General features: G+C 34.8%; 5 protein-coding genes across 6 annotated transcripts; 4 read left to right on the top strand and 1 right to left on the bottom strand.

Annotated features, from left to right (window-relative positions):
- The first annotated feature begins 5453 nt into the window (after window positions 1-5453).
- LOC17885536 (remorin 4.1) lies at window positions 5454-7142 on the top strand. Its single transcript, XM_006293242.2, has 2 exons — window positions 5454-6376; window positions 6719-7142. Exons 1-2 carry the CDS (start codon window positions 5690-5692, stop codon window positions 6917-6919), a joined length of 888 nt encoding a protein of 295 aa, XP_006293304.1. The 5' UTR covers window positions 5454-5689; the 3' UTR covers window positions 6920-7142.
- A 1602-nt stretch (window positions 7143-8744) lies between these two features.
- Window positions 8745-11927, top strand: LOC17886805 (calcium-dependent protein kinase 32). 2 transcript variants are annotated; one of them, XM_023782788.1, is made up of 9 exons: window positions 8745-9681; window positions 9953-10076; window positions 10165-10308; window positions 10444-10596; window positions 10696-10811; window positions 10913-11080; window positions 11175-11402; window positions 11489-11633; window positions 11770-11927. In XM_023782788.1, exons 1-9 carry the CDS (start codon window positions 9154-9156, stop codon window positions 11862-11864), a joined length of 1701 nt encoding a protein of 566 aa, XP_023638556.1. In that variant the 5' UTR covers window positions 8745-9153; the 3' UTR covers window positions 11865-11927. The 2 variants fall into 2 exon arrangements, with proteins under 2 accessions (XP_023638556.1, XP_023638555.1); XM_023782787.1 differs by having other exon boundaries at window positions 11489-11927.
- A 3069-nt stretch (window positions 11928-14996) lies between these two features.
- Window positions 14997-19597, top strand: LOC17887053 (probable galactinol--sucrose galactosyltransferase 2). The gene is made up of 14 exons (XM_006290561.2): window positions 14997-15190; window positions 15630-15845; window positions 15964-16208; window positions 16300-16390; window positions 16489-16537; window positions 16616-16707; window positions 16807-16914; window positions 17232-17354; window positions 17478-18030; window positions 18115-18182; window positions 18280-18414; window positions 18502-18719; window positions 18820-18908; window positions 19014-19597. The coding sequence occupies exons 2-14, from the start codon at window positions 15655-15657 to the stop codon at window positions 19371-19373; spliced, it is 2322 nt and encodes a 773-aa protein (XP_006290623.1). The 5' UTR covers window positions 14997-15190; window positions 15630-15654; the 3' UTR covers window positions 19374-19597.
- A 2616-nt stretch (window positions 19598-22213) lies between these two features.
- On the top strand, window positions 22214-24916 carry LOC17885495 (polygalacturonase ADPG1). Its single transcript, XM_006292754.2, has 9 exons — window positions 22214-22544; window positions 22744-22875; window positions 23045-23215; window positions 23326-23346; window positions 23462-23669; window positions 23828-23909; window positions 24028-24136; window positions 24267-24380; window positions 24496-24916. Exons 1-9 carry the CDS (start codon window positions 22284-22286, stop codon window positions 24697-24699), a joined length of 1302 nt encoding a protein of 433 aa, XP_006292816.1. The 5' UTR covers window positions 22214-22283; the 3' UTR covers window positions 24700-24916.
- A 1409-nt stretch (window positions 24917-26325) lies between these two features.
- Window positions 26326-27045, bottom strand: LOC17885311 (mitochondrial fission regulator 1). The gene has a single exon (XM_006292805.2). It carries the CDS (start codon window positions 26871-26873, stop codon window positions 26487-26489), a length of 387 nt encoding a protein of 128 aa, XP_006292867.1. The 5' UTR covers window positions 26874-27045; the 3' UTR covers window positions 26326-26486.
- Window positions 27046-27257: the final 212 nt, after the last annotated feature.

Raw genomic sequence — 27257 nt, 5'->3', positions numbered from 1 at the left:
TTAATTGATGAGATGGAATTACTCGTATCGTTTTGTTTCTTTTAGCTAAAATGAATTATCATTATTCATTACTCATGGGAGCCAATTAAAGTGTTACACATTTTACACTGTCAACATAGGTTTTTATAATTGAATTTTAAATAAATATACTCTTTTCGTTGTATGATTTTTTGAACAAATACTTACAAATTAAAAATCATTAATTTTTGATAACTTTAGGTAAAAATACTATTTAATATCAATCTTAACACGAATTAACCAATGAAAAAAAAAAATTTACAAAGATAAATTGCTAAAGCCAATAAACTTATAATTAATTTAACATAGATTTGAGAAAAAAATCATTTATTTTTGAAAATAAAAAATAATTCTAGATTATTAGTTGTACGGTTTAGTCAATGATAGCTCACTTATATATTTACTTACAATAATTTTAAATTGTATTTTATAAAGTAAATAAATTAAAAGCATAATATAATTAATATTTGATATTTTTTTAGAAATACCCCTGTCCCTTTTTTACTGATTTAAAAAGTTATAATTTATTATTTACTAACTCATTTGATATTTGTGTCAATTATATATTCCACTAAATGTATTGTTGTAATAAAGCCGAGTGTTAGGTGGTGCTAACTTCACGGAAAAACACTCACTTTTTTCTTTTGCTATTTTTTATTTTTGTTGATAGTTTTGATGCACTATGATAATTATGATTTAAATTAATTAAATTTGATTTGTTCATAAGTAAGTCATGTGCTGTTATATTGTACTTTATATATGTGTAGTACTATAATTTCTCATTTTCCCCTTTTTAATTTGATTTTGTGGTTGCTTTTTGTCTATATTTTTTCTTTAGTTGTGATAAATTATTTAAATCAAAATGCTAACCAAGATTTGAGAAAAACAAAATTGAACAGACTTAGGTTTGAAAATCACACAAGTGGTGTACTATTCAATTTATTAAAGTGAATTCTCTAAATTTTATAATTTTGAAATTTGATATTATATAAAGAAAATGATTTGTGTGATTCAAAATCTTTATAGTGTATGATTCAAAACATTAACTCATGAAACTTCACAAGATTTCATTTCAAATTACTTGATAAGTTGATATATATACCAAACAGAAAAAAAATTGTTGTGAATAACACTGAATTTTAATGAAGTATTTTAATCTTACTTGAATAACATCATAAGTTAAATTTATTAAACATAACTTACAAATAGAAGATCTAATAATACTAATATTCCAAAAACACGGTTTAAACTCAAAAAATTGAATAACAGTAAAATAGTACTTTGTGAATAACATATTTGGATTTGAAAATCTTTTTTTTATATATATTTTCTGAAAAAGACTTGAACCCTTATGCAAATGGAGGATTTTATGGTTGAATCGAACATGTTTTTTAGTAGTAGATATGATAGTAGGTAGATCCGAATGGTTGGGACTTGGGTATGTACTATATGTTAAATTGTTTTAAAAATTAGAAAATACTATAGATTAATTGTTGACAAAATGGTTGATACAATCATTTTCACTATTGAAATTTTTATATAGGTTAACAATTGTGGATATGAATTAAAGTAATCTTGTTGGAGAACAAGCCAAAAGTAGTAGACTTTGGAAAAGAGGGTTTAGACGAATAAAACAAAAGGGTTATAGTGAGAGTTAACGTAGAGAAGAAGTTGTTATTTAGAATAGTTACGTAAAATGTGAAAACGAACCAATAATGTTTGGACAAGGCCATATGGGATTGGTTAGAAACATGGGATTTGTCCCCAAAGATTCAAACTTGCCATTCAAACATGACATGATTTTGACCGAACCATCAATCCTCCAATTTTGAATATTGGAAAGTGGATAAGGACATACATCAATTGTTTTCTTTGTCCTCTATCTCTCTTTTTTTTTTTGTATTTTAACATTCTCTTTTTCGTTATTCCACAATACTTTACACAAAGACGAGTCCACTATGACCATTTGGGAAAAGAACAATTATCCATGACCGATCAATTAACACACTTTTGGAATCAAAAATATAGGCCAGGAGGTTTGAATTTCACCGGTTATGACGTGTTAGACGAGTTTGGTCAGATTCGAGCTTTTAACGTGAAGGTTATCTTGGTTATATAGTATTAGTATTATTAGTTCAGATTAACTGTACCAATCTAATGCTTTAAAGGATTACAAAAGGATTACAACTAAATATTGTGCATGATTCATTTTGAACTGATGAAACTCACTTTCCTTTTGATCGGTTATACTAGTTTGATCTAAGTGAACTCTCCCCCCCCCCCCCAACCCCCCATTTATATTAGTTTTGGTTTGTTTTACGTTTCCTATATGAGATATACTAACATATATAGGAGGACAGGACATGTAGTCCAAGTCGTCTTGAACCAATTTCCAACAGAGTTGTTAGGCCCATATCAACCAAGAGCCATGATAATAGTTTGGTGATTGTTGAAAGATAAACATGTTTAGGGATATGACCTAACAAATTCAAACTAAACAAGATGCCCTGATATCCATGGAAGATTCCATTTTAGTTCGGCCGATAAGTACATTTTGTTTGTAAACCAAAAAAGATAATGTATACGACTATTAAAAGTATGTATAAGACAAGGCCGTGGACTAGGTCGTGGTCTTTTTGAGGATGCTAACGTTAACGTGTTTCCGACGTCATAACCAGATTGTATCAATAGTTTTGTTGGTTTTCGAATTTCGAGTCGATTATAAATTTCAAGCGTGTTGATACGTTTATTTCACGTTGACAAGTTTCTAACAATCCTAATTTGAATTAGTATACGTCAACTTCTTTCTTTTATATATATGCCAACCCAAAAAAAAAAAAAAAAAAAACACATATAGCCTTATATCGCATGATCATGACTAGGTGATTGGGCTCTGCTGACAAATGTGACCATTAGTAGCCCACGTCGATCGGTCTATTGTTGAGTAGTCCACTACGCCTTATACAACCGATAGTGTGGCCTTTGCACAATCTAACAAAACCTGATTCTACAAATCGTAACAAGTTTTATATATTTTTGGATGGTCGAGCTTGATCCGGCGAATCTCAGTTAACATCAACGTATGGAATCAATTGGCAACATACAACATACAACTCAATTCTCTGTTAATTAACTCTTTTCTGTTCACTATTAACTTGTCGCAGAAAGATATTACACTCATTTCCTTCTCTGCTAGGGTAGAATCTTCCTTGTTTTCTTACCAATAGTTAACGTTTTGGGTAGCAACCCGATGTTGTTAACTAAGTAAATAAATATTATTTGGGGGGGGGGGGGTCAATTAATCAGAAAATGACAAGAAACAATATGCATAATTAGCAATTAATTAGTGAGAATTGAGTAAAATAACTGGGAATTGACATCTGGGATACGTGGCGTCTTTCAAGTGGAATTGATGAAGCTGACGCAAGTAGCTTATGTTAGCGGGAAAACACGTTACCACTCACTTTGCGCCACGTAGATAATCTTTGCTACGATAAAACACGTGTCATAAGCATTATCTCCATTTTTTTCGTGGCGGGTTCTGTTTTGCCGACACTTCTCGCACTACGTTCATCTATAACTTTTTGCCTTGTGAAAGGCTTTTCATAATCTCTTAATTATTTTCCTATTTAAAATTTACTGGCTGATGCAGCGAGAATTTGAAATATTTCCAAATATTCTCAAATATCTTTAGTTATTATCTTTAGCTAATTATTTATTATTATTCTATAATATTCCAAGTATTAGGGTTTTAATGTTTATTATAAATAGAGACTTTTATGAAAATTTGTAATTTAGTTTATGATTGATATTGATTTTGATTAATAAAGTTGAGAGGTTTCTCCTTTATAAACGAGCTTTCGGGCACGGGGAAGAGTATTCCCAACTTATCTAACAAGCTTTCGGGCACGGGGAAGAGTATTCCCAAATTTATCCTTTTTATCGCTTCCGCTCTCTATCAGTTGGTATCAGATTCTTCTCGAAATATCTCTTATTATTATCTCTTAATTTATTTATTATAATTATTCTAGAATATTCTTAGTTTTAGGGTTTTTTGCTTTATTATAAATAGGCTTCTTAAGCCTCCTATTGTATTCAGTTATTTGATATATTGATTAATCGAAAGATTTAAAGAGGTTTTAATAAACCACTGTGAAGAGTATTCACAAATCCAAGAGCTTTTGCGAAAGCCCTGAGAGGAGGACTCTCAAACCCTAGATTTCCGGGTATTCTGAGAATCAACGGATCTCTAGTCCTATCCCTAGAAGCTTCCGCTCCATCATTTGGTATCAGAGCTAAAACGGTTCTTTTAATGATGCCTCCTAAGAATTTACAAGACCAACAAAGCGGACTACCTGATGCTTTACAACAAGCATTACTGGATTTTACACAGAATTTTGGTAGAGCCCTTGAGGTACACTTTCAAGCCCAGCTTCAATTGATTGATCGACTGCAACAACAACAACAAGTTTTGCCTCATGATAACCATCGATTCAATGAAGATGTTGAACCCGATCTTGAAGACGATGTTGATGATGAAGTTGTTGAAGGCGATAACGAAGATGGTGCTGTTGTTGATGAGGATGATGATGGAAACGATGGTGATGAAGATGACACCATGGTTTCAGAGTTCGTCTTCAAAGAGAAAGATTTTGTGAATCTGGTTCGTGCAGATACCGGGCGAAATCGGATCTGTGCAAATTTCGGGCAAGATACGGTTCGTGCAAATTTCGGGTTAAACCGGATTCGTGCAAAATCTGTGCAAAATCAAAAGTTGGGTATTAAAATGGATCTGCGAAGATTTTCTTTGTTGAACACCCTGTTGAAGATTCGAGGGCGAATCTTTCTTGGCCGGCGGGAGCTGATGCATCGCATATACAAGATTCGAGGACGAATCTTTTCTTGGCCGGCGAGACCTGATGCAGCGAGATATTCCAAATATCTCTTATTATTATCTCTTAATTTATTTATTATAATTATTCTAGAATATTCTTAGTTTTAGGGTTTTATGCTTTATTATAAATAGGTTTCTTAAGCCTCCTATTGTATTCAGTTATTTGATATATTGATTAATCGAAAGATTTAAAGAGGTTTTAATAAACCACTGTGAAGAGTATTCACAAATCCAAGAGCTTTTACGAAAGCCCTGAGAGGAGGACTCTCAAACCCTAGATTTCCGGGTATTCTGAGAATCAACGGATCTATAGTCCTATCCATAGAAGCTTCCGCTCCATCACTGGCGATGCTCTCTAATTATTTATAAACAAATGTAACGAGTTCATAGGTTAAAAATGTTAAGTAAGTGGGTTTTTAGTTTCCACCAAATTACTTAATTAATTTTTGCTGAAAATATCTTGAAAAGAACACGTCTTCTTCGTAATTCCACCCAAAAAAAAGAACACGTCTTCGTAAAATGAAAGTCGAATATGTATTTATTTTACTGGACAAAGGTAGCTTTCATGGAAAGGACTTTACACTTGTTATTTTTACCTCTCGTGTAAAACAAACTTTTAATTCGTTACCCAAAATTATAATTAAATGATAATCATTGATTATTTATTCCTTACCCTTGTTTCTTCTCCTTCCATGCATCATCATCACCCTAATTATAATCAAACCTAGACCATCTAATTACGACACTCCACTACTACTGGTACTAGTAACAATTCCGATGTTGACTGTGTACGGTCAAGAAAGGTCAGCGGACACCACCTCAAGTACGGCCGATGCTTCCGATAGCCGGGATCAGACACCGGAGACCGTCGTGAGAGATATTCACGCGATGACGACGACTACGGAGCTTTCTCGGCCACAACAACAAAGGGCAGGTGGAGGATACTTGTCTCCGTCTGGGTCTATTGCTTTTAGCGACGGAACTACTTCTTCCGGGGAGAATTTCACCACCGTGAGCAGAGAGTTCAACGCTCTAGTCATCGCCGGCTCTTCCATGGACAACAACAGCGGGAATAACCAATCAGGTAGCAGTCATCGTGACGTCATACGTGACGAAAGAAACGAGCTGACCAGGATCGGGGAAAACGACGATGTTGGAGATCATGATCACCAGGTGCCTGAGGAAGACTCGAATCCTTGGGCGATTGTACCGGACGGTTACAATAACCGGGACGGTTCGGAGGACAATAACATCGTGTTGACGTCATCAGGTGGTCAGAATCGGATGGTGGCGACTGCTTCGGTGCAGAGGGTTAAGAGGGAGGAGGTTGAAGCCAAGATAACGGCGTGGCAAACGGCGAAGGTGGCCAAGATTAATAATAGGTTTAAGAGACAAGACGCCGTTATTAACGGTTGGTTGAATGAGCAGGTTCATAAAGCTAACTCTTGGATGAAGAAAATCGAGGTGATTCACTTTTTATTTGCTTTTCCGATTAACATAACAAAGCGACTTAAGCTCTGTTTCGGTTCACATACGTTTCTTGAAACTGTTAGCATTTACATGTGAACCATAATTAATTTAGAAAAACTATGTAACGATTTCAATTTTCCATAATTGTTTTTTCGAAAAATAATTGCAAACGATAAACGTGAACAAGCGTTCTAAATTCGTTTCTTTGCATTTAATCGTGGGATATTTTTGAATGTGTGATACATCAATGTAACAAAACGGTCAAAAAGACTTACTATAGCTATATTGGACTATGGAAGTAGGTTATGCAAAATTGATACATGTATGTGGGTGCAGAGGAAATTGGAAGAAAGGAGAGCCAAGGCGATGGAGAAAACACAAAACAAAGTGGCTAAAGCTCAGAGGAAGGCAGAGGAGAGGAGAGCGACGGCCGAAGGAAAAAGAGGGACTGAGGTTGCTAGAGTTCTTGAAGTCGCTAATCTCATGAGAGCCGTGGGACGACCTCCGGCCAAAAGATCCTTCTTCACTTTCTCCTAGCTCATTTTAATTATACCAAATAAATTCCCAATATATATAGGCTACAAAAGGACCATTTTGTGTTGGAAAATCAATTAATGTGTATATATATTGAATGTAATGGTTTTAAAGGCACTGATAAATATTTGTAATTGTTTGCTTTATACTTTGTTGCACCACAAAAGACTAAATCAAATGTTGTTTGTGAGCCAGGAAAATAAAAAAAAGATTGAAGCTCTTATTACTTATAGTTTCCAACTCTGTTTCAATAAATAATTTTTAATTACACTCTCTTACCTTCCCTCGTGTATATACTAAGATTGTGAGAATAAATGTCAATGCAAATTACTAATCCGTGCTGCAATTAAAATGTAAAAAAAAAAAATGTAAGACACTACAATTTACTAATCCATGCTGCAAGACTCGTAACCGTACGTACGTCTAACTGGAACGAATCCTAAAAATTCACTAACAGGTTGCTCAAACAAGCAATCTTTTAATATACAAGGTCTATGAGTATATCTTACTAGACTCTTACAATGAACAAAACATAGATCTTATTATATAAACACAAGCTAACAGCAGAACAGTAATAGATTTTGAGATGGGGTACTGAAGAAGGGGTCAAGGGGATTAACTATTTTCCGTTTATGCTTCGTCTAGTCTTCTACCATAATGGGCATAATAAACAAAATTTGTCTTTGCTAAGTCTGACATTAAATAAACAAAAATTGTCCACTTGTATTAAAAAACATTTGGTAAGCAAACCATGACACAGTCTTTAGCAATGATCAAATCAAAGAGTTAGTATGGAAAATAGAGCGTATCAATTAACCCCACTTTCTTCTTGCCTAATTAAGCCTAATCATATGGGGCTATTACAGTTAGCTAGTATCTCTTCATTAATGCTAAATTTGGTAAACAAATTGAATTGAGTCATTGACTTGGTAAAGAGCAACAGAAACACTCGTGTAAGTAAAGGAAGGTTCATCAGGAGATATGGATCTTTTACCTCATTCCTACTCCGTTGACTTTTTTTAATTATTTTATATATACACGTACGTATAAACTAACTCCGAAGTAAAGTTTTTTAATTATTTTTGTGCTCCTTTTAAAATCGAGGTTTCGACCCAATGGCACGTATATGATTCGGTAGACTGAAAAAAGTATGAGATAGCTTGATTTCTACATCAGTTATTTTTGATAGATCAAAATATGGCTTTTATATTTAAAGAGAGTAAAGAACTTTTAATTCAGAACCAAAATCTATAGTATCAAACTTGACAGTAAAGCATATCATTCTAATAAAAAAAATTGCATATGAAGTTATGAACCTCAATTATATGGTTAGTACTTATTAGTTGTATCGAAGTCAAAAAAAAAAAAGTTAGTTGGATCCGACGAAAATGATTAAAAAGAGTCAAACTCGCCGGGTTTGACCTTATTTTATTTTTTTAAAGAGCAAAAAATAATAATATAAAGGTGGCCGCTTATTTAAGAGACCCAGCCACGAGGATAATTACGATTTTACCCATAGTAACGTGTTACAGACTCGCTTTCTATTTAAAACCCCTCAGGTAAGATTCCTCAATCACCCCTTGCTGTCTTACTTAGAAAGTTATCAAAACCTACGCATTAGTAAACTTTTTTCCGAAATTAAAATGAACCAATTACTACGAATTAAAATTACACTAAGATTACATAGAGGGTCAATACAGTAATTTCGAAAGATAGCATTATAAAGGTATTTTAAATTTCACACTAGAGTAATGAGAAAACATTCCCTAAAATTATGTTTTATATGTAAAACGAAAACGAAAAGAAAAAAAAAAACAGAGAGGAAAAAAAAAGTCGTCAAAAACAACAATCATAGAGCTTTGTAGGTGGAGAAGAAGAAGGGAGGGAAGAAGATTCTTTTGACCTTCCTTCCATCACCTATCTCTCCTTTTCTGTTAATTAATTTTATTTTATGAATTCGAAAAAAAGAAACATGATACAATTTCAGCAATAAAATCATTTGACGTTCTTCTCCGTAATCACGCGTTGAAATTTTCTTACCTTTTCATATAAGTTTTATCATCTTCTTCGTCGTTTTCTCTCATATATACACCAATCCCTTCTCTTCCAGATTCCTCTCAAAGTACGATCCTTTCTAATTATCCCACTTTCCTGGAATTGCGTCGTCAATCTCTCTTCAACTGCACCAGATTTGATTGATTTTTTTTTTATAAAGATTTTGATCTGGGAGAACAATAATGGGTAATTGTTGCGGAACGGCGGGATCACTGGCTCAGAATGATAATAAGCCCAAAAAAGGAAGGAAGAAGCAAAACCCTTTCTCCATCGATTACGGTCTTCATCACGGTGGTGGAGATGGAGGTGGCAAAGCTCTTAAGCTTATCGTCTTGTCTGATCCAACAGGTCGAGAGATCGAGTCGAAATACACGCTCGGGAGAGAGCTGGGTCGTGGTGAATTCGGTGTTACGTATCTATGTACCGACAAGGAGACCGATGATGTTTTCGCTTGTAAGTCGATTTTGAAGAAGAAGCTCAGGACGGCTGTGGATATCGAGGATGTTAGGAGGGAAGTTGAGATCATGAGGCATATGCCTGTCCATCCTAATGTTGTTACTTTGAAGGAGACTTATGAGGATGAGCATGCTGTGCATTTGGTTATGGAGCTTTGTGAAGGCGGTGAGTTGTTTGATAGGATTGTGGCCAGAGGGCATTATACCGAGAGAGCTGCTGCTGCTGTTACTAAGACCATCATGGAAGTTGTTCAGGTTCGTCTGGGTTTTTTTTTGCTATTCTCGGCTTTAAGTTTTAGGATTGAGAGTCGTGAGATGTCTTGGCTTGAGCTCTAGTGTGAATCTTAGTCCCATTGTTGCTGATTCTTTGTTTCAGCTTTTTGGACATTATTGATATGTAGCATTGCTTTAAAAGGCACAATTTGCTGCCGGAAGATTCAAAAATCATTTCTTTTCATGTAAATTGAAATTCTTTGGGAGTGATTTTAGATGTGAGATTAATGAGTTTCCAATGTGTTCTTTCCAGGTGTGTCACAAGCATGGGGTAATGCACAGGGACCTGAAACCCGAGAACTTCTTGTTTGCAAACAAGAAGGAGACTGCAGCTCTCAAGGCTATTGATTTCGGTCTCTCTGTTTTCTTTAAACCAGGTAAATGTGGTCTTGGTGCTCTATACAAATGTTTTCACTTTGAGGTGTGGTAAAAGATCTTAACTCACACCATTGTTTTTCCTTGTAGGCGAGAGGTTTAACGAAATCGTTGGTAGTCCGTACTACATGGCTCCCGAGGTGTTAAAACGAAATTACGGTCCAGAAGTTGACATTTGGAGTGCAGGTGTAATTCTTTACATTCTGCTCTGTGGTGTCCCGCCATTCTGGGCAGGTAATTTTTATCAGTCTAGCTATGTTTTCTTCTTCTTGGGTCGTCTGTGGCAAATGTTGTCATCAGGGGGACATATTTGAAGTGATCATAAGAAATAACGAACCTTGTTTTTTTGTTTGTTTATACCATTTTCAGAAACTGAACAAGGAGTTGCACAAGCAATTATTCGATCGGTCCTGGACTTCAGAAGGGACCCATGGCCTAAGGTTTCTGAAAGCGCAAAAGATCTTATCAGGAAAATGCTTGATCCTGATCAAAAGCGTCGTCTTACAGCTCAGCAAGTGCTAGGTACAGTTTCATGGTTTCTAATAATACATTTTTCTTATGTTCTCATATGAAATCTTTTATAGACAGAGTTTTAATTGATATCTGCTTCGTTTTCCCTAGATCATCCGTGGTTACAGAATGCAAAGACAGCTCCCAATGTATCATTGGGTGAAACAGTGAGAGCAAGGCTGAAGCAGTTCACGGTTATGAACAAGCTCAAGAAACGAGCACTCAGGGTAAAATACATACCCTTTAGAAACTATCTGACATATATATATCTTAGTGATCTAAAAAGCCTAACAATTGCTTCTTTTTGTCTGTTATGTTTTCTCAATAGGTTATTGCTGAGCATTTATCAGATGAAGAAGCTTCTGGTATAAGAGAAGGGTTCCAAGTTATGGACACAAGCCAAAGAGGGAAGATTAATATCGACGAGCTAAAAATCGGGTTGCAGAAACTTGGTCATGCCATTCCCCAAGATGATTTACAAATTCTAATGGACGCTGTAAGCTTTGATTTACCATTACTGTTTAATTGCTGGTTTTGTGAAGTTAAAATACACAATGTACTGAGCTCTCGATGGCTTACTTCTTTTGCAGGGAGATATCGATAGAGATGGGTATTTGGACTGTGATGAGTTCATTGCCATATCAGTACACCTAAGGAAAATGGGCAATGATGAGCATCTCAAGAAAGCGTTTGCCTTCTTCGATCAAAACAATAACGGATATATCGAAATAGAGGAATTAAGAGAAGCTTTATCTGATGAAGTTGGTACAAGCGAAGAAGTTATTGATGCCATTATTCGCGATGTTGATACCGATAAGGTTTGTTGAGTAGCGTCACCATTTCTCTTTATGTTAATTGTTTGATTGAGAAAACAGCTAAACATCATCAAACTGTGTATTGGCAGGATGGAAGAATAAGTTACGAAGAGTTTGTGACGATGATGAAAACAGGAACAGATTGGAGAAAAGCTTCGAGACAGTACTCAAGGGAACGGTTTAACAGTATCAGTCTGAAACTGATGCAAGATGCGTCATTGCAGCAGGTCAATGGTGATACAAGATGAGTGAAGCTGAATCGGTGTCACTCAGAACTGGAAGACTAAATCAATGGGATGCTAATCTTTTTCTTCATTTCTTTTTGGGTTTTTCTTGACACCACGATTTAAAGCATTTTAGGCATATAAAGTTGTAACGATTTGTGTGTTTGATTTCCTGGCTGAAGAGCGAGCGAGTACTGATGAAGAGAGAACAAGAGTGTTGTTGGCCTTTGGCTGTGTGTAGATATTTTGTATAATCTTATGTTGATAATGAAGAATTGAAGATGGTCATCAAATTTTCTTTTCATACTCTGTAATTTTCTATAACCCATTCAAGAAGAGAGATTGGATTTGCTATTAATTTTTTTATTTTGGTGAAGCCGAGAAGATGCAGATCCTTTTATGTCTAAAAAAATATCAACGGGAGAAAAAAATGTCTATGAGTTGTATAATGAACAAGGGGATCCCAATGAACAAGAACTTATTAAACAAATTTCAACCATCTCCTCAAAACTCATCATTAAGCAAATGAGTTATGGAAATATTATTGGGCAATGAGAGTTTGCTTTAACAAATAAGCTTTCGGCCTGGAAAAAAAAAAAAGAAGACAGAAAAAGGCTTTTGGCCCGAAAAGAAAAACTACATGATGTGCAAATTATATCAGAGTTTTGTTTGAAGAAAAAAAGCAGGATGAATCATGGTCCTTTTTTTGTCCGACTTTGTATTTGTGAATTGTGCCTTGGCTTTTTGTTGTCAAAGTCTTTGTAGAAAACAATTCTATAGAATGCTTTATTGAAGTATATAATTTAGAAATATGTTTAGCCAGAAAAGTTTTATCAATTCATACCAAAGTACGAAAACGATAACAAGTGCCAAGTGTTTTAATTGCGGCATCAAAATATACGCAAGTGGATAATTTTTTGTCCGCTTTATTATTGTCATCATGCATGCAATGAAAACACCAATCATTTCACTAACAATCATATAGCAATGAAATTTCAAAACACAAATAGACTAGTTCAGAATCATTTTAAACTGTACTAGCTGAATTCATAACTGTTCATGATATCGATATACTACAAATTTGATACCAACAATGTTTATTCATGTATAGCATTATTGACATCTGTCAAGTATAATAATCACAAAAACCATATGAGTAAAAAGAAAATTTTTTAACTTTTTTGGGATCATTGCTTTAAATTTGGTTAAAACGTCTAATACAATATCCACGTCGTAGTAGTGTTATCGACACGGGGGACTTACGTGGCTATTTTGTATTGTTACCAAACTTTTGATTGAAAAGTGTTAAAAACAATCAATCATGCAAAAGGTGTGAGGGTTGAACGGTACACGAAGGATACACATGTCCGATGTCGACTTTGTAGCTAATTATACCTTTGGAAGGACACTAATCATGATTACAGAGTTAACATTAAAGTAACTACATATCATTTTATTAATCGTCGTACTTAAATTAAATACAAAGAGCCAACAAAGTTTATAATCGTATAACACACTTAATGATAAAAAAGTCGAAAGTGACAAAGAAATCTAGACAAGGACATGGCGAACTGATCAAAAACATGCAAGCAAGAGATGCGCTTATTATTAGAAATTTTTCACATTTAATTAAAACTCGAGCTGATGTGTGTAATATTGGACCCACTTGCGCCGTTTCATTACAAAAACTTCACCTACTTTTATCTATTTTTAGGCGAAGTATAATATATCTTAATCCGAATTAAAGAGCAATTATTAGAATTAAATGAATGAGAGAAGATCATTACAAAAGCTTGATCGTGTGTTTCTTTTCTCTCTCTCGTTTCATCTGAATAAATAACTAATATATATCATATTATGATCCGCATCATTCGATTCAATATTTGATTTAACTAATTAACGAGTCGATATATATATCAAAAACTCTATCTTCATATACATAGCGATCGATGGACCTACGTAAAGATTAGATTCGGTTTTAAAACATTATCGTATCATTTCATTATATTATCGTTCTATGTATTATCCATAACAAGAAGTAGTGGCTTTTAGTACGAAGGAGCAGCCAAGTGAGTAAACCCGGTTCAAACCAGTCGTCGAGTGTTGACCACACACGTTGTTTGAGATAAGCGGATAAGGATCGTGACATCGATCGAATTATACACGTTATGTTGGGTTACACTGTTACGGTCCGTATCTTAAAGACGTTGTTATGTTTTGCTCCGCAAAGGAGTCGGTCAAACTCAAATACAACTTGCATATCTTCTCAAATTAAAACGATCCTGAGTAAAGTAATAAACATGTGTCTCTATTTAATTATTTGTTTCGTGTATATTTTTATAGAAATGTGGGCGGCCTCGATCGTCGTTTCGTTGAAAAGTTTTAATGTTATGATGTCACAAATCTCGTCTTGTACTAGAACAAAATATTGAATCAGAGAATCCCATATATATATGTGATCCAAGTGATATTACCGAGGGACCTGAGTTCTAAACTGAACCAACCAGAGAGAGACTCCAGAGTTGACGTAGTCCTTAAGATTTCAGATCTGATGAGCATTACAAATATAGTCATTACCTAGGATCAAAAACTATATACATTAATAGTTACACGATACGTAAAACTTATAGGTGTGGTGAACCGGTGATGCATGTGTATATTAATTACTGGCACTCCCTGAGACACGCAATTCAAGTATAGGAAACTATACAATTATCCCTATTAAAAAAAGACGCGTATGCAACTACGTTACGCGTTTCTTGTACATTTGGGCTTCCCTATGATTTGTATCAAGTGTAGATGAAATTTAATTTACTACTACGGTTTTATGGTTTCTTAGAATGATTTGATTCGATATTTAATACTATATTTTTTTCTTGCACAACCAGCTTGAAACAACCAAGGTTTTAACATTTTATATCAGCAATTTTCTCCGGCCATATTTTTTTTTTTTTTTTTTTTTTTTTTTTGCTAAAAATGTAAAATGCAATTTTCTCCGGCCATATTAAACTAACAACAATAATTATTTCACCGTTTCGATGTACGTAGTTGACATTTTTGAATTAGGCTAAAATTTGGTATCCTTTTGATCAAAAATTATTAGTTTATATGACAATCGAGAAGAAGTAAAAACAAGAGAACAGTAGAAATAAGTATTTTAATTTTTGCTTGTATGGTATCATGAGTTGTATCTGATACAGCAATGGGAGAGAGACAAAAATATCACGATTTTTCTAGTACTTTTTGTTTTTGCTTTTTACATCTCCCCGGAGGAAAAGTAAATCTAACACGTGGTAGCATCGCAACGGCTATTACCAGATCTCGTCGCATATATAAACCGTCATCTCTCCGCCACCTTCCTTCATTACCCAAACAAAAACACAGTTTACCATCCATTGATAAGATTATTCATTGACGGAGCCACCATTTTTGGCGGCGTTTCCGTACATCTTATTCTTTCTTCTTTTCTAGAAAGCAACATTTAGCCTCTCCACCCTCATATTGCCGTGCTTTACCTGTATCTCTCTCTCGAGCTCTTGTACTCCGGCACCAACAAGAAACATTCCGGTGAGTATTAGTCGGGTTTTAGTCTTATGTTTTAAACTGATATCTAATTGATTGTTCAGGTCAATATTTGTTATTTGTGATTTCTTCGAACTTGTCCTGTGTTAGCCGTTTGGTAGTAGTAGTTTTCTTTTCCGATGATGATATTGATATCTGTTTATCTCGTCGCTCAACTGAGAGATATTTTGAAATCTTCAATTTGCATCTTAGATACATATTCCTTTTTTTTTGGAAAGATTCCAATTAGACTTTGTTCCGGTTATGTAAATATCACTTGAGGGAGTTAGAAATGTCCGCTAGCTCGTTTTTTTGTTGTTGTTGGTAAAAGCTGAATTTTGAACATGTGTACACTAGACTCTGTCAAAAGTTTTATCTTTTGAAAATGGTCTCATAAGGATCTGTTTCCTGACGTTGGTTTACCTGATGTGAATATCTGAGACAGTTAAAACTCGAGCGGCGTTGAGAAGATGACGATTACTTCAAATATCTCTGTACAGAACGACAACCTCGTTGTTCAAGGGAAGACTATCCTCACCAAAATTCCCGACAACATTATCCTTACTCCCCTTACGGGTAATGGTTTCGTTTCCGGTGCGTTTATAGGCGCAACCTTTGAACAAAGCAAGAGTCTCCATGTCTTCCCCATCGGTGTATTGGAGTAAGCACCAGACTTTTGCTTTCCTCTGTTATAGCGTCTCTCTATCAGTAATCTGAGCAATTCAAGTCTTTCGATAGTTGTTTAAGCTTTCAGTTTTTTTTTTCTAAATGTCCCACAGGGGTCTTCGATTTATGTGCTGTTTCCGGTTTAAACTATGGTGGATGACTCAGAGAATGGGAAGCTGTGGAAAAGACATTCCTTTGGAGACACAGTTCATGCTACTTGAGAGCAAGGATGAGGTTGAAGGGAATGGGGATGATGCTCCTACTATCTATACCGTCTTTCTCCCTCTTCTTGAAGGCCAGTTCAGAGCTGTTCTACAAGGAAATGAAAAGAATGAGATAGAGATCTGTCTTGAGAGCGGTTCGTTAATTAGTTGATCCTTTATATAACGAGCTTACAACTTTCAGATCTTAGAACTGAAATTTCGTTTTGGTTGGCTTTGTAATTGCAGGAGATAAGGCAGTGGAAACCAGCCAAGGAACTCATCTTGTCTATGTTCATGCTGGAACTAATCCCTTTGAAGTTATCAGGCAATCCGTAAAGTAAGTTTAAAAAAAAAAAATCCAAATGATCATGTTCTGTTTCTTGAATGTTATAGTTATCAGTGTTTTCTTAACCTCTTATCCTTTGTTATGTACAGGGCTGTAGAGAGACACATGCAGACATTTCATCATCGCGAGAAGAAGAAGGTGAGTTAACTTTTCATAGCTTTGGTCAACAGAAAGAGTTCACTCTGATTTGATATGATCTCCTCATTTTTTGTTTAGCTTCCTTCTTTCCTAGACTGGTTTGGCTGGTGCACATGGGACGCGTTCTACACAGATGTGACTGCCGAGGGTGTTGATGAAGGCCTTAGAAGGTACCTTATGGAAGTAGAGTGGCATATTGTTAATAATACTGATGATCGGTTAAATCTATGTAAGTTGATTGAGTCTCTGATGCGTTCTGTTTATTGCAGCCTTTCAGAAGGAGGTACACCACCGAGGTTTCTGATCATAGACGATGGTTGGCAACAAATAGAAAAGAAAGAGAAAGATGCAGACTGCGTTGTTCAGGAAGGAGCACAGTAAGATCTCGCGCTCTTTTGTTTTTGTATTCATGTAGATGAGCACCTAAACCTGTCCTCAGTTCACCTAATAATATTCCAGAAAAACTAGATCGAGGCTTGAATATCTTTCTAGAACTCATGTGGGTGAAATAAATTCAATCATCTATTTTAATTTATGCATTGGAACTGTCAATTTCTTTAGTTCATAAGTAGGGGTGTGAGTGTGCTCACTAGAGCAGCTCGAAGTTGAGGATATTCTAAAGTTGTCACCTCAAGATTTGTAGGAACCTGGCATGGAAAATGCTAACTTTTTTCTCCATTTCATATATATGCAGGTTTGCTACTAGGCTTGTTGGTATCAAGGAGAATGCAAAATTTCAAAAGAATGATGAGAAGGATACGCAAGTCTCAGGATTAAAGAGTGTAGTCGACAATGCGAAGCAGCGCCATAATGTGAAGTATGTCGTTTTTTCTTAATTTCTAACATGCTGATATTCAAGCTGATATATTTTTTAATCACAACATCGACCAAGTGAATAAAAACCATTGCATACTTACATGGCTTGACTCCTCTCTCACAGGCAAGTTTATGCGTGGCATGCTTTAGCTGGATACTGGGGTGGAGTTAAACCCGCTGCTTCTGGAATGGAACACTATGATAGTGCACTAGCATACCCAGTTCAGTCCCCAGGTGTATTAGGGAACCAACCAGATATAGTAATGGACAGCCTCGCTGTTCATGGTCTCGGACTTGTCAACCCGAAGAAAGTTTTCAACTTCTACAACGAGCTGCATTCTTACTTGGCTTCATGTGGTATAGACGGAGTAAAAGTTGATGTCCAGAACATCATTGAAACCCTCGGTGCTGGTCTTGGCGGGAGAGTTTCTCTCACTCGAAGCTACCAGCAAGCTTTAGAAGCTTCCATTGCCCGAAACTTCACAGATAATGGTTGCATATCTTGCATGTGTCACAACACAGATGGACTATATAGTGCTAAACAAACCGCTATTGTTAGAGCATCTGATGATTTCTACCCAAGAGATCCTGCTTCTCACACCATCCACATTGCATCAGTTGCATATAACAGCCTTTTCCTTGGAGAGTTCATGCAACCTGACTGGGATATGTTCCATGTAAGTAATAAAGAGAAATTAGATGTCTTTAGTATTCTTTAAGAAGCATGAGTTCACTTGTAACCGAAGCTTTGATGTTTTCAGAGTCTACACCCAACTGCAGAGTACCATGCTGCAGCACGTGCAGTGGGTGGATGTGCAATCTATGTCAGGTAAAAGCCTTCTTCTCAATGCTTTAACTTAATTCCTTGTTCTGACTAGGTGATGTTTTGGTCCGAGATTTTAACTGGAGATATATTTATATGACAGTGATAAGCCAGGCAACCATAACTTTGATCTATTGAGGAAGCTGGTTCTTCCCGATGGTTCAGTTCTTCGTGCTAAGCTTCCGGGTAGGCCTACCCGTGACTGCTTATTCGCAGATCCAGCTAGAGATGGAATCAGGTTTGCCTGTCTTCTAAGTAACTATTCTCTTCTTTATTTTCTACTCGTAAGCTGAGCCTAACACTTGTGAAAACTGAATTGTTTCAGCTTGCTCAAGATCTGGAACATGAATAAGTTAACTGGTATGGTTGGTGTGTTCAACTGTCAAGGTGCTGGTTGGTGCAAGGAAACGAAGAAGAACCAAATACATGATACTGCTCCTGGCACACTCACAGGTTCTGTCCGTGCTGATGATGCTGATCTCATTTCTCAAGTGGCTGGTGAAGATTGGAGTGGAGACTCAATAGTCTACGCATACAGATCAGGTATTAAAAAATCAACCAATCCACAGTCCCCAGACGTAGAAAGAAACTCAAACATTACAGATCATATGCTTAACAAGATGAGCTTGAATTTGATTTACAGGGGAGGTGGTAAGACTACCAAAAGGTGCTTCGATTCCTCTCACTCTCAAAGTCCTTGAATACGAACTCTTCCACATCTCTCCTTTGAAGGTACGTTAAGTGTTATATATTATTACCTACCTTTTCTTGGATTGATAACAATTTAGAGTGAATCATAATGTGAGTCTTTTTATGTTTGGAAATCTGGCAATACAGGAAATCACATCAACCATCTCGTTCGCACCTATCGGACTTGTAGACATGTTCAACTCAAGCGGGGCTATCGAGTCGATGGAAATCAATCCCGTGACCGACAAGAAACCGGAACTCTTCGACGGAGAGGTCGCCACGGCTTCTCCTGCGCTCAGTAATGAACGTTCACCAACAGCTATGATATCTCTAAGTGTTAGAGGCTGTGGTCGTTTTGGAGCTTACTCTTCTCAGCGTCCACTAAGATGCGCCGTTGAAAGCACAGAGACTGATTTCACATACGACGCGGAGGTTGGACTTGTGACTTTGAATCTGCCGGTGACGAGGGAGGAGATGTTCAGATGGCACGTCGAGATTCTGCTCTGAGGCGGAAAGCTTCGGTTGTAGTTTTGGCCTTTGTGGGGGATATTCTTTCACCATTGTTGTCGTCATTCATCATTTTGTAGAATAAGTTTATTCTAAATAAATTAGGAAATTACAGCATATGGTTCTAGTAGTAACGTAATGGCCTGATGTAATAATCTCCCTGTAGTTTTGTATTAATAATATATTTCTTTTCTTACGAATAAATTGTTCCTTAAAATACCTAATCATTTTTTCTTTTAAATAAACTGATAAAGAGGGTAATGTTTTGTTCTTTTTAGAATTGGTTGGTAAGTTATTTTACAAAATCTGATTGTCTTAACCAAACACACCCCTTTTAGTTGTAAATTTATACATACAAATTACAAAGAGGAGGGTGATGACATATCTAAAAAATTATGAGCATCCATGTTGAGTACGTAATTTTTAAGAGGACGGTCAATACGAGTAATGATGGCAAGTGCGTTCTATGATTCATCGACTTTATCAAACTTTCCATATATCATTCACATCACACGAAACTCGCAGATATTGCCTTCATATCTTGATTGTTGTTAGCAAAACACACACGAACTCAAATTTTATATACTCTGTTTTTGTTAAAAAAATAGTTTCCTTTAGGCCTAGACACCACACCACTCACAACCTTCTTACATCTATCATAAACATGTACTACTAGACTATATGGAACATAGTAGAACATTGAAATATCAGAATATTTAAAACCCCAAAAAACATTAAATTAGGTCAATCAATACACACACAATCAAACCCGAAACGATGCACGGAATCCTATAGCATTCAATTTTTCAAAGGCACATGTCTTTTCTATCTTTCTCAGATCAATTTTGAAGTTTTTCTTTCCTCAATTAATTTGCTCTTTTACCAACCCCAGTCACCAAATAATTTAGAAAAACTAAAATGGTAAGATGAAAAAAAAAAAACTGTTCTATTGACATCCACGAAAACGATGAGCAAGTTGGATCCTAACCATTAATTAAGAAAAATACAAAAGAGTTAAATTCAAAGAAGGAAGCAATAACTACGTAGAAGTTGTAACAACGACTAGATAATTTTCCAAAGATATGACTTTCGAGTTTCAACCATACCTTTAGGTCTCGCAACCAAACAATCCAACGCACATGCCTTTTTTTTTTTTTTAACTTCTGCCAATCTTTACACCATACGTATACATAGTTACATTAATTCATCGATAATTACATCACCCAACAATTAGATAAAGTATTCGTATAAATTATAATAAGGATAAGTATGTGATTTTTGTGCTTACTATAATCGATCCGAGCATACGAATATATTTTATGCGCATCATTAAACAAGCCCTTCACCGTTGTTCTTTTTTTCACCGTTGTTCTTGAAGTCCCATGCATCGTAAGCCGCAATTTACTTTTTAGTGATGATATTTTTTAAAAAACTATACAGAAAAACACCTTGAAATCATTAAAAATGCGACACACAAAAAAAATCAATAACAAAGAATTTTAAAGTGATTTTACATATATATATATATATATATATATATCACTAGTTCATATACAATTCATAACTAAATTTCCAAAGTGACTAGGAATTTTTATATATTTTGGTATCAAATTTGTATTTAACTTCGTGGTTATAAATATATATGGGTTGATAACTAATCAACCATCCGAAATTGTAAGAGACGTGTGGTCAAAGAATTCGAGGCTGATATTTTCATCATTTGGGAGTTGAAATGCAAAGTTATTACCAAGTAGTACTATAAACTTAACTTCCCGACGAGATACATCATGCATGCTGACATATCGTTGTAACTTTTCATTTTTTTCACTCATTATATATTAGGCAATTTCCGTTTACGTATTTACATTACTAATTTGAATTTGGTATTTTCACATTATATTTCGGCGGTTCATATATATCATCCTAGACGAAGATAATTAAAGGAACTTTACTATTTAATGTATTAAATTCAATTAAGTGTTGATGACTGACCATGACTCCAGTTGATTAAAATTCCACAATATGTATAATTAATAACCTGCACTTTTTAAGTGGGATGCTTGTACTTACTTCTTATCTCACGAGTGCACCTAACGATTTCATTTTGGTAAACAAAATAACAGATTGGCTTAACGAATTAGATGATTCAGATTTACTTTAAGAATGGATTCTTAGGGTTGAGACATTTCTACGAAACTTATTATTCACATCTATTAATGTAAACGTTATAAATCCGAAAATTATCCAAAATATCATCCCCTATATATCTCTTTAAATACTAGTTTAGATTTTGGTTTAACATATTCCGTCTATGAATTTTTCTGGAAATTTTGTTGTGAAAGATATATACTAGGACGGGTATAATATGAAAATCACACAAATGTAAACGAAAGGAAGGATATGTATTCCCGAAACTATTACCAAACTTTGAGAGACACACAGGATATGATGATGCAACGACGTTTTCTTGTCACTTTTGTTATTTTCTTCTTTTCAACTTTTGATATTTATGTATGGATATACATCACGCCCTGCTCAGCTCAGTAATTACACATGATGAAATTGTTACTGTGAATGGTATACGACGAAAACAAAGTAAACTCTTTTTCTATTAATATATAGAAAAAAGGAAAAATAAAGATAGGGGTAGAGAGGAGGTGAGATTTAATTAGAAGCTTAGAGTGATGTTTTCGTATCAATCTCAATCTCTCTCCATACCTCCAACGCCATTAAAACTTTTTTGATAACCTAACTTTTTTTATCTCCTTTAGTTTGCCTATAAATAAACACGCCTCCCACTTATTCAATTTCATATTACACAACCCCAAATAAACAGCAAACATTGATTCTCATCTTAATCACAAGAAACAAAAACACATTTATTCTTTTATCGGAAGACGAAAATCTGAAATGGGCCGTTGTTATCGCGGAGTGCTTACTCTTTTCTTCACCGTTCTTTTGATGCTCTCGCTGTGCCAAGCTTTTAGTAGTAACGTTGTTGATGATGGATATGGTCACGAAGATGGAAGCTTTGAATCCGACAGCTTACTCAAGCTCAACAACGACGATGTTCTTACCTTGAAAAGCTCCGGTGAAACCACTTCAGAATCCTCAACTGTTAGCGTTTCCAATTTCGGAGCCAAAGGAGATGGAAAAACCGATGATACTCAGGTAAGTATATCAAAAATATGTTTCCATTTTTGGATAGAGACTTTTTTTTCTATATCACAAATTAGTTATGGTTTCTAATTGTTTGAAGAGATGTTACGGATCATATATTTAGAAGATGAAAAACACAATATAGATATACTTTATTTGGTATTGATGATGCATGCATGCATGGGTGTAAAATATATATGTGTATACTTAGGCCTTTGAGAAAGCATGGAAGAAAGCATGTTCAACAAAGGGAGTTACCAATTTCTTGGTGCCTAAAGGAAAGAGTTACCTCCTTACGTCTACTCAATTTAGAGGCCCGTGCAAATCGTTGCGTAACTTTCAGGTAATATATAGTTTTTACTCTTTTAAAATACTTAAAAATCACTTTTTAGCTTGACTTATAGAGTTAATGTTTATAATTTTTCTTATATATATATATATATATATATATATATATATATATATATATAGTTAATCTTTTACTTAGTTAATCTTTTACTTATCAAATGCAGATCTTAGGCACTCTATCAGCATCTACAAAACGATCGGATTACAAAGACAAATACCATTGGCTTATCATAGAGGACGTTAACAATCTATCAATCGATGGCGGGTCGACTGGGATTATTAACGGCAACGGAAAAATCTGGTGGCAAAACTCATGCAAAATTGATAAATCTAAAGTATGTACATTTATTTTCATATAAACTTATCTAGTACGTATATATATATATACTAGTATACTTTTCATCATGCTAGTATCAATTGGCTTCTTCTCTCCTTTTTGACGCAGCCATGCACAACAGCGCCAACGGTACGTAAAAACGGGAAGCTTCACAAAATTAGTATATAACTAATATCTTCAATTCTAGCTAAACTGAACGTTTGATTAGAAAATTGGCATGCATGTGTGTGTTTTATATATGCAGGCTCTTACTTTATACAAGTTAAATAATCTAAATGTGAAGAACTTGAGGGTGAGAGATGCGCAGCAGATTCAAGTTTCGATTGAGAACTGCAACAATGTTGACGTTAAGAATGTTGCCATCACCGCTCCTGGCGATAGTCCAAACACCGATGGAATCCATATCACCAGTACCAAAAATATTCGAGTCTCCAAATCAGATATTGGAACGGGTAACGATATATTCACACACAAGGGCTTTTACGGTGTACTTATATCACTTAATTCATATATAACTTTTTTTTTTTTTTTTTTTTTTGGACAAACACTTAATTCATATATAACTATAATATTATATATGTGCTTGGTTGCTTTTTATTTATATATATAGGTGATGATTGTATATCCATTGAGGATGGAACACAAAATCTTCAAATCAGTGATTTAACTTGCGGCCCAGGTCACGGAATCAGGTTAATCAATACACATTCAATATTAAATTTTAATAGCTACATACTACATATGAATGAAGGTAAATATATATAGCTAATATCGATCTTTTTTTTTTTCTTAATTTGTTTTGATGAGTAGTATTGGGAGCTTGGGGGACGACAACTCAAAAGCTTATGTCTCAGGAATTTATGTGGATGGTGCTAAGTTCTCTGAGAGTGATAACGGAGTTCGGATTAAGACTTATCAGGTGACTTATTTTATTGTTTTCACAAATTAAACATCCTCACTCACTAATTAAAATGTTACAAACCTCTTGAATCTGCAGCAATTTGTTTTAAAATTTTCAAAAATTAAACAACCATCCTTACTGATTTCAGGGAGGATCAGGAACTGCCAAGAACATAAAGTTTCAAAACATTCAAATGAAAAATGTCAAGAATCCGATCATAATCGACCAGAACTACTGCGACAAGGCCAAATGCGAAGAACAAGTAATTGTTTGATCGATAGATTTTAATTATAAACCATTAATTGATATTAGTTTTTCATTACTAGACATGCCTTCTGTAGCTAGAACTGATGAAAATGCGAAATATATGTAATTAGGACTCCGCCGTGCAAGTGAAAAACGTGGTGTACAAGAACATATCCGGTACGAGCGCGACGAATGTGGCGATAACTTTGAACTGTAGTGAGAAGTATCCATGCCAAGGGATTGTGCTTGAGAACGTGAACATTAAAGGAGGAAAGGCTTCTTGCAAAAATGCCAACGTCAAAAATCAAGGCACCGTTTCTCCTAAATGCTCTTAATTAATTACTGAGCCAATAATGTAACATATACATATTTATACATAGATACATGTATGTATATTGCAATCTATACGTATTGCTTCGTAATGTATGTAGTAAAGATGTGTGGGTATACTAACATAAAGTAGTCGAAAGATTTGTTGTCTTATATATTATACTACTGTGGATTGTTTGTATTTCCATGAATTAATAAATTAATAAGATTATTTGTCTAATATTTTGATTTAATTATTATAAGTAAGAAAACATGAAAATGCTAATTTATTTATACACAAGTGTGTTTTCCACCTTTGCTATCGTACACTTTAGAGTGAAATAAGATAATGCATGTTAAATCCCAAAATTAACCTAGTTTTCAGTGAGCTTTAGCATTGTGGCCTACTTTACATTCAAACGACATATCCTAATTGTTTCTATATATATATATATACTTGTATGACACTGTTAAATCCTGGTCATAATTACGAAAAGGACTGGTATATTTTGTGTTTTTGGCCTACATTGCTAAAAGACCATTGTGTCTTGATATATCCCTATATTAGTAAAAGATAAGTACAAAAAGTGTTTCTGGGTTGAGTCAATTTCAAAAAATTATCCGAAATTTGTAATTGGATCTTTTAAAATTGGATAGATTAATGGGTTTGGATACATACACCGGATACTTTCCAAATCTAATTTTATGATTATATTATTTCCATAACTAATTATAAGATTTACTAATATTTCTCTAACTAATTTAATACAATCTATTTAAAAATATTATTCTTCTTTCACTTTTATTTGATATTATTTTTAATTTATGATATTATACTATATAATATAAATATTTAATAAAAATTTAACTTTTTTTGCATATGTTGCAATTTGAATTTTTCAAAACGGACATATAATACTCAACTACACTCGGTTAAATATTTTGGACAACGGTTTAAAATCATTATAAGTATGACCAATATTAAAACCATTGTTACATGATCATATTTAATATTTCAAATAGTTTCAAAATATTGTAAATAAAAGGTTCAAATATATAAAACTTTTTAGAATTTAAAATATTGTAAAAGTTTAATAATGTAGGCCAAAACCTAGGTCAAAACGAGTTACGAATAATGTTTTTTACGAAATGAATTCTGTTACGGGTTGGACTTTCAAAAAATATATTGTAAATATGTAACTTTTACGTATATTCCTAATTTTACTACAAAAATGGCCAAAATGAATAATTTATCGACAAATATTATTTCGTGCTGTTAAATTTTCACCGTGTTTTTAATTGTATCAAAACTCAGTATATGATTATTTACTCGCTTTTTCCTTAATTATTTTATTTAAACTTATTATAAAAATATATGATTTACCGTAATCGATTGCACTCTAACAAAATTAAAATGTAACATATTCTAATCCGATAAAAGTTATATATATGTAATTATTTCCCCCGCGCTGTAGCGCGGGTCCGAACCTAGTACTTTTTATGTGAATATTGTTCTTCTGATTGTGTGTTTGCTATATATGAAAAACAACATGAGGAAAAAGTAAAGATTGATGTTTTGTTTTGTTAATGCCGTTGCCAAATCTCAACGGATTTATTTTATTTAAAGTTAAAAAAGTTGACAATACAGGACTTTGCTTTTCTTTTTTTTTTCTTTTCTTTTGAGAGAAATAAATAATAATAATCAAAAACATCCGAGGAAATTCCGAAATCAATGTCCGTAAACTAAGGTACATAACCAAAAAAGAAGAAGAAGATGTTCTTCAAGTATGCGGTTTTTAACCATTTTGTAACTTCACTTCTTGGTTTGCTCTTCGGCTGCTGGCTTACTCTGCTCTTCCGCCGTTGATGCTGGCGGCGGAGGCGGAGGTGGAGCTGGGGGGGTGGCGGCGAGAGTAGGAACACCCGCATCGATGCAGCTACGACACTTTCTCTCGACCCAACCTTCTATGTCGTGGTCTCCGCCGTCGGATAAATGGCGGCCGCCGCAGAGCCGAGCGATGACTCCGGCTAAGACGGATAAAATGGTAATGACAGCCAAGACGACGACGAGTGTTTCTATTGAGCGGTGGTCGGAGTTGTGACTAGGCTGGTCTTGGGAGGGAGGGTCTATGTAGATGGTGGTTGGTGTGGTTGTGGTGCCGAGTTGGTCATCGAGCCTTCCCGTGACAACTCCGAACATGAAGAGAGAGTGTGAGAGAAGAGAAAGCTGAGAGAGGGAGAGAGAGAGAGTTTCAGGTGAGCTTGTGGGGGGAGCAGCAAAAGGTTTAAAGACTTGAAGAAGTAGTGTGACTAGGGAGTGTGGTTAATTATATCGGCTTTATAATAAAAATAAATTATCCAATTTCCTTTCAAAATAGAAAACATCTTTATAACTTTGAATACTAAAATAATCTTATTGTAATTATGATGATTTAGTTTTTCCTTTCTTAATGTATGATTCAATGTAGTACTCTATTGGTTCCTACTTCATATTTACAAGGTTACTCACAAGTCACAACACTCACGATATCTAAAATAAAATAAACTATGAGATAAATTAAATACTATCTATACTATTGAGTTT

The sequence above is a fragment of the Capsella rubella genome, unplaced genomic scaffold (genome assembly GCF_000375325.1).
Source record: "Capsella rubella cultivar Monte Gargano unplaced genomic scaffold, Caprub1_0 scaffold_5, whole genome shotgun sequence".
Lineage (NCBI taxonomy): Eukaryota > Viridiplantae > Streptophyta > Magnoliopsida > Brassicales > Brassicaceae > Capsella > Capsella rubella.
This window is presented reverse-complemented; position numbering and strand designations above follow the sequence as displayed.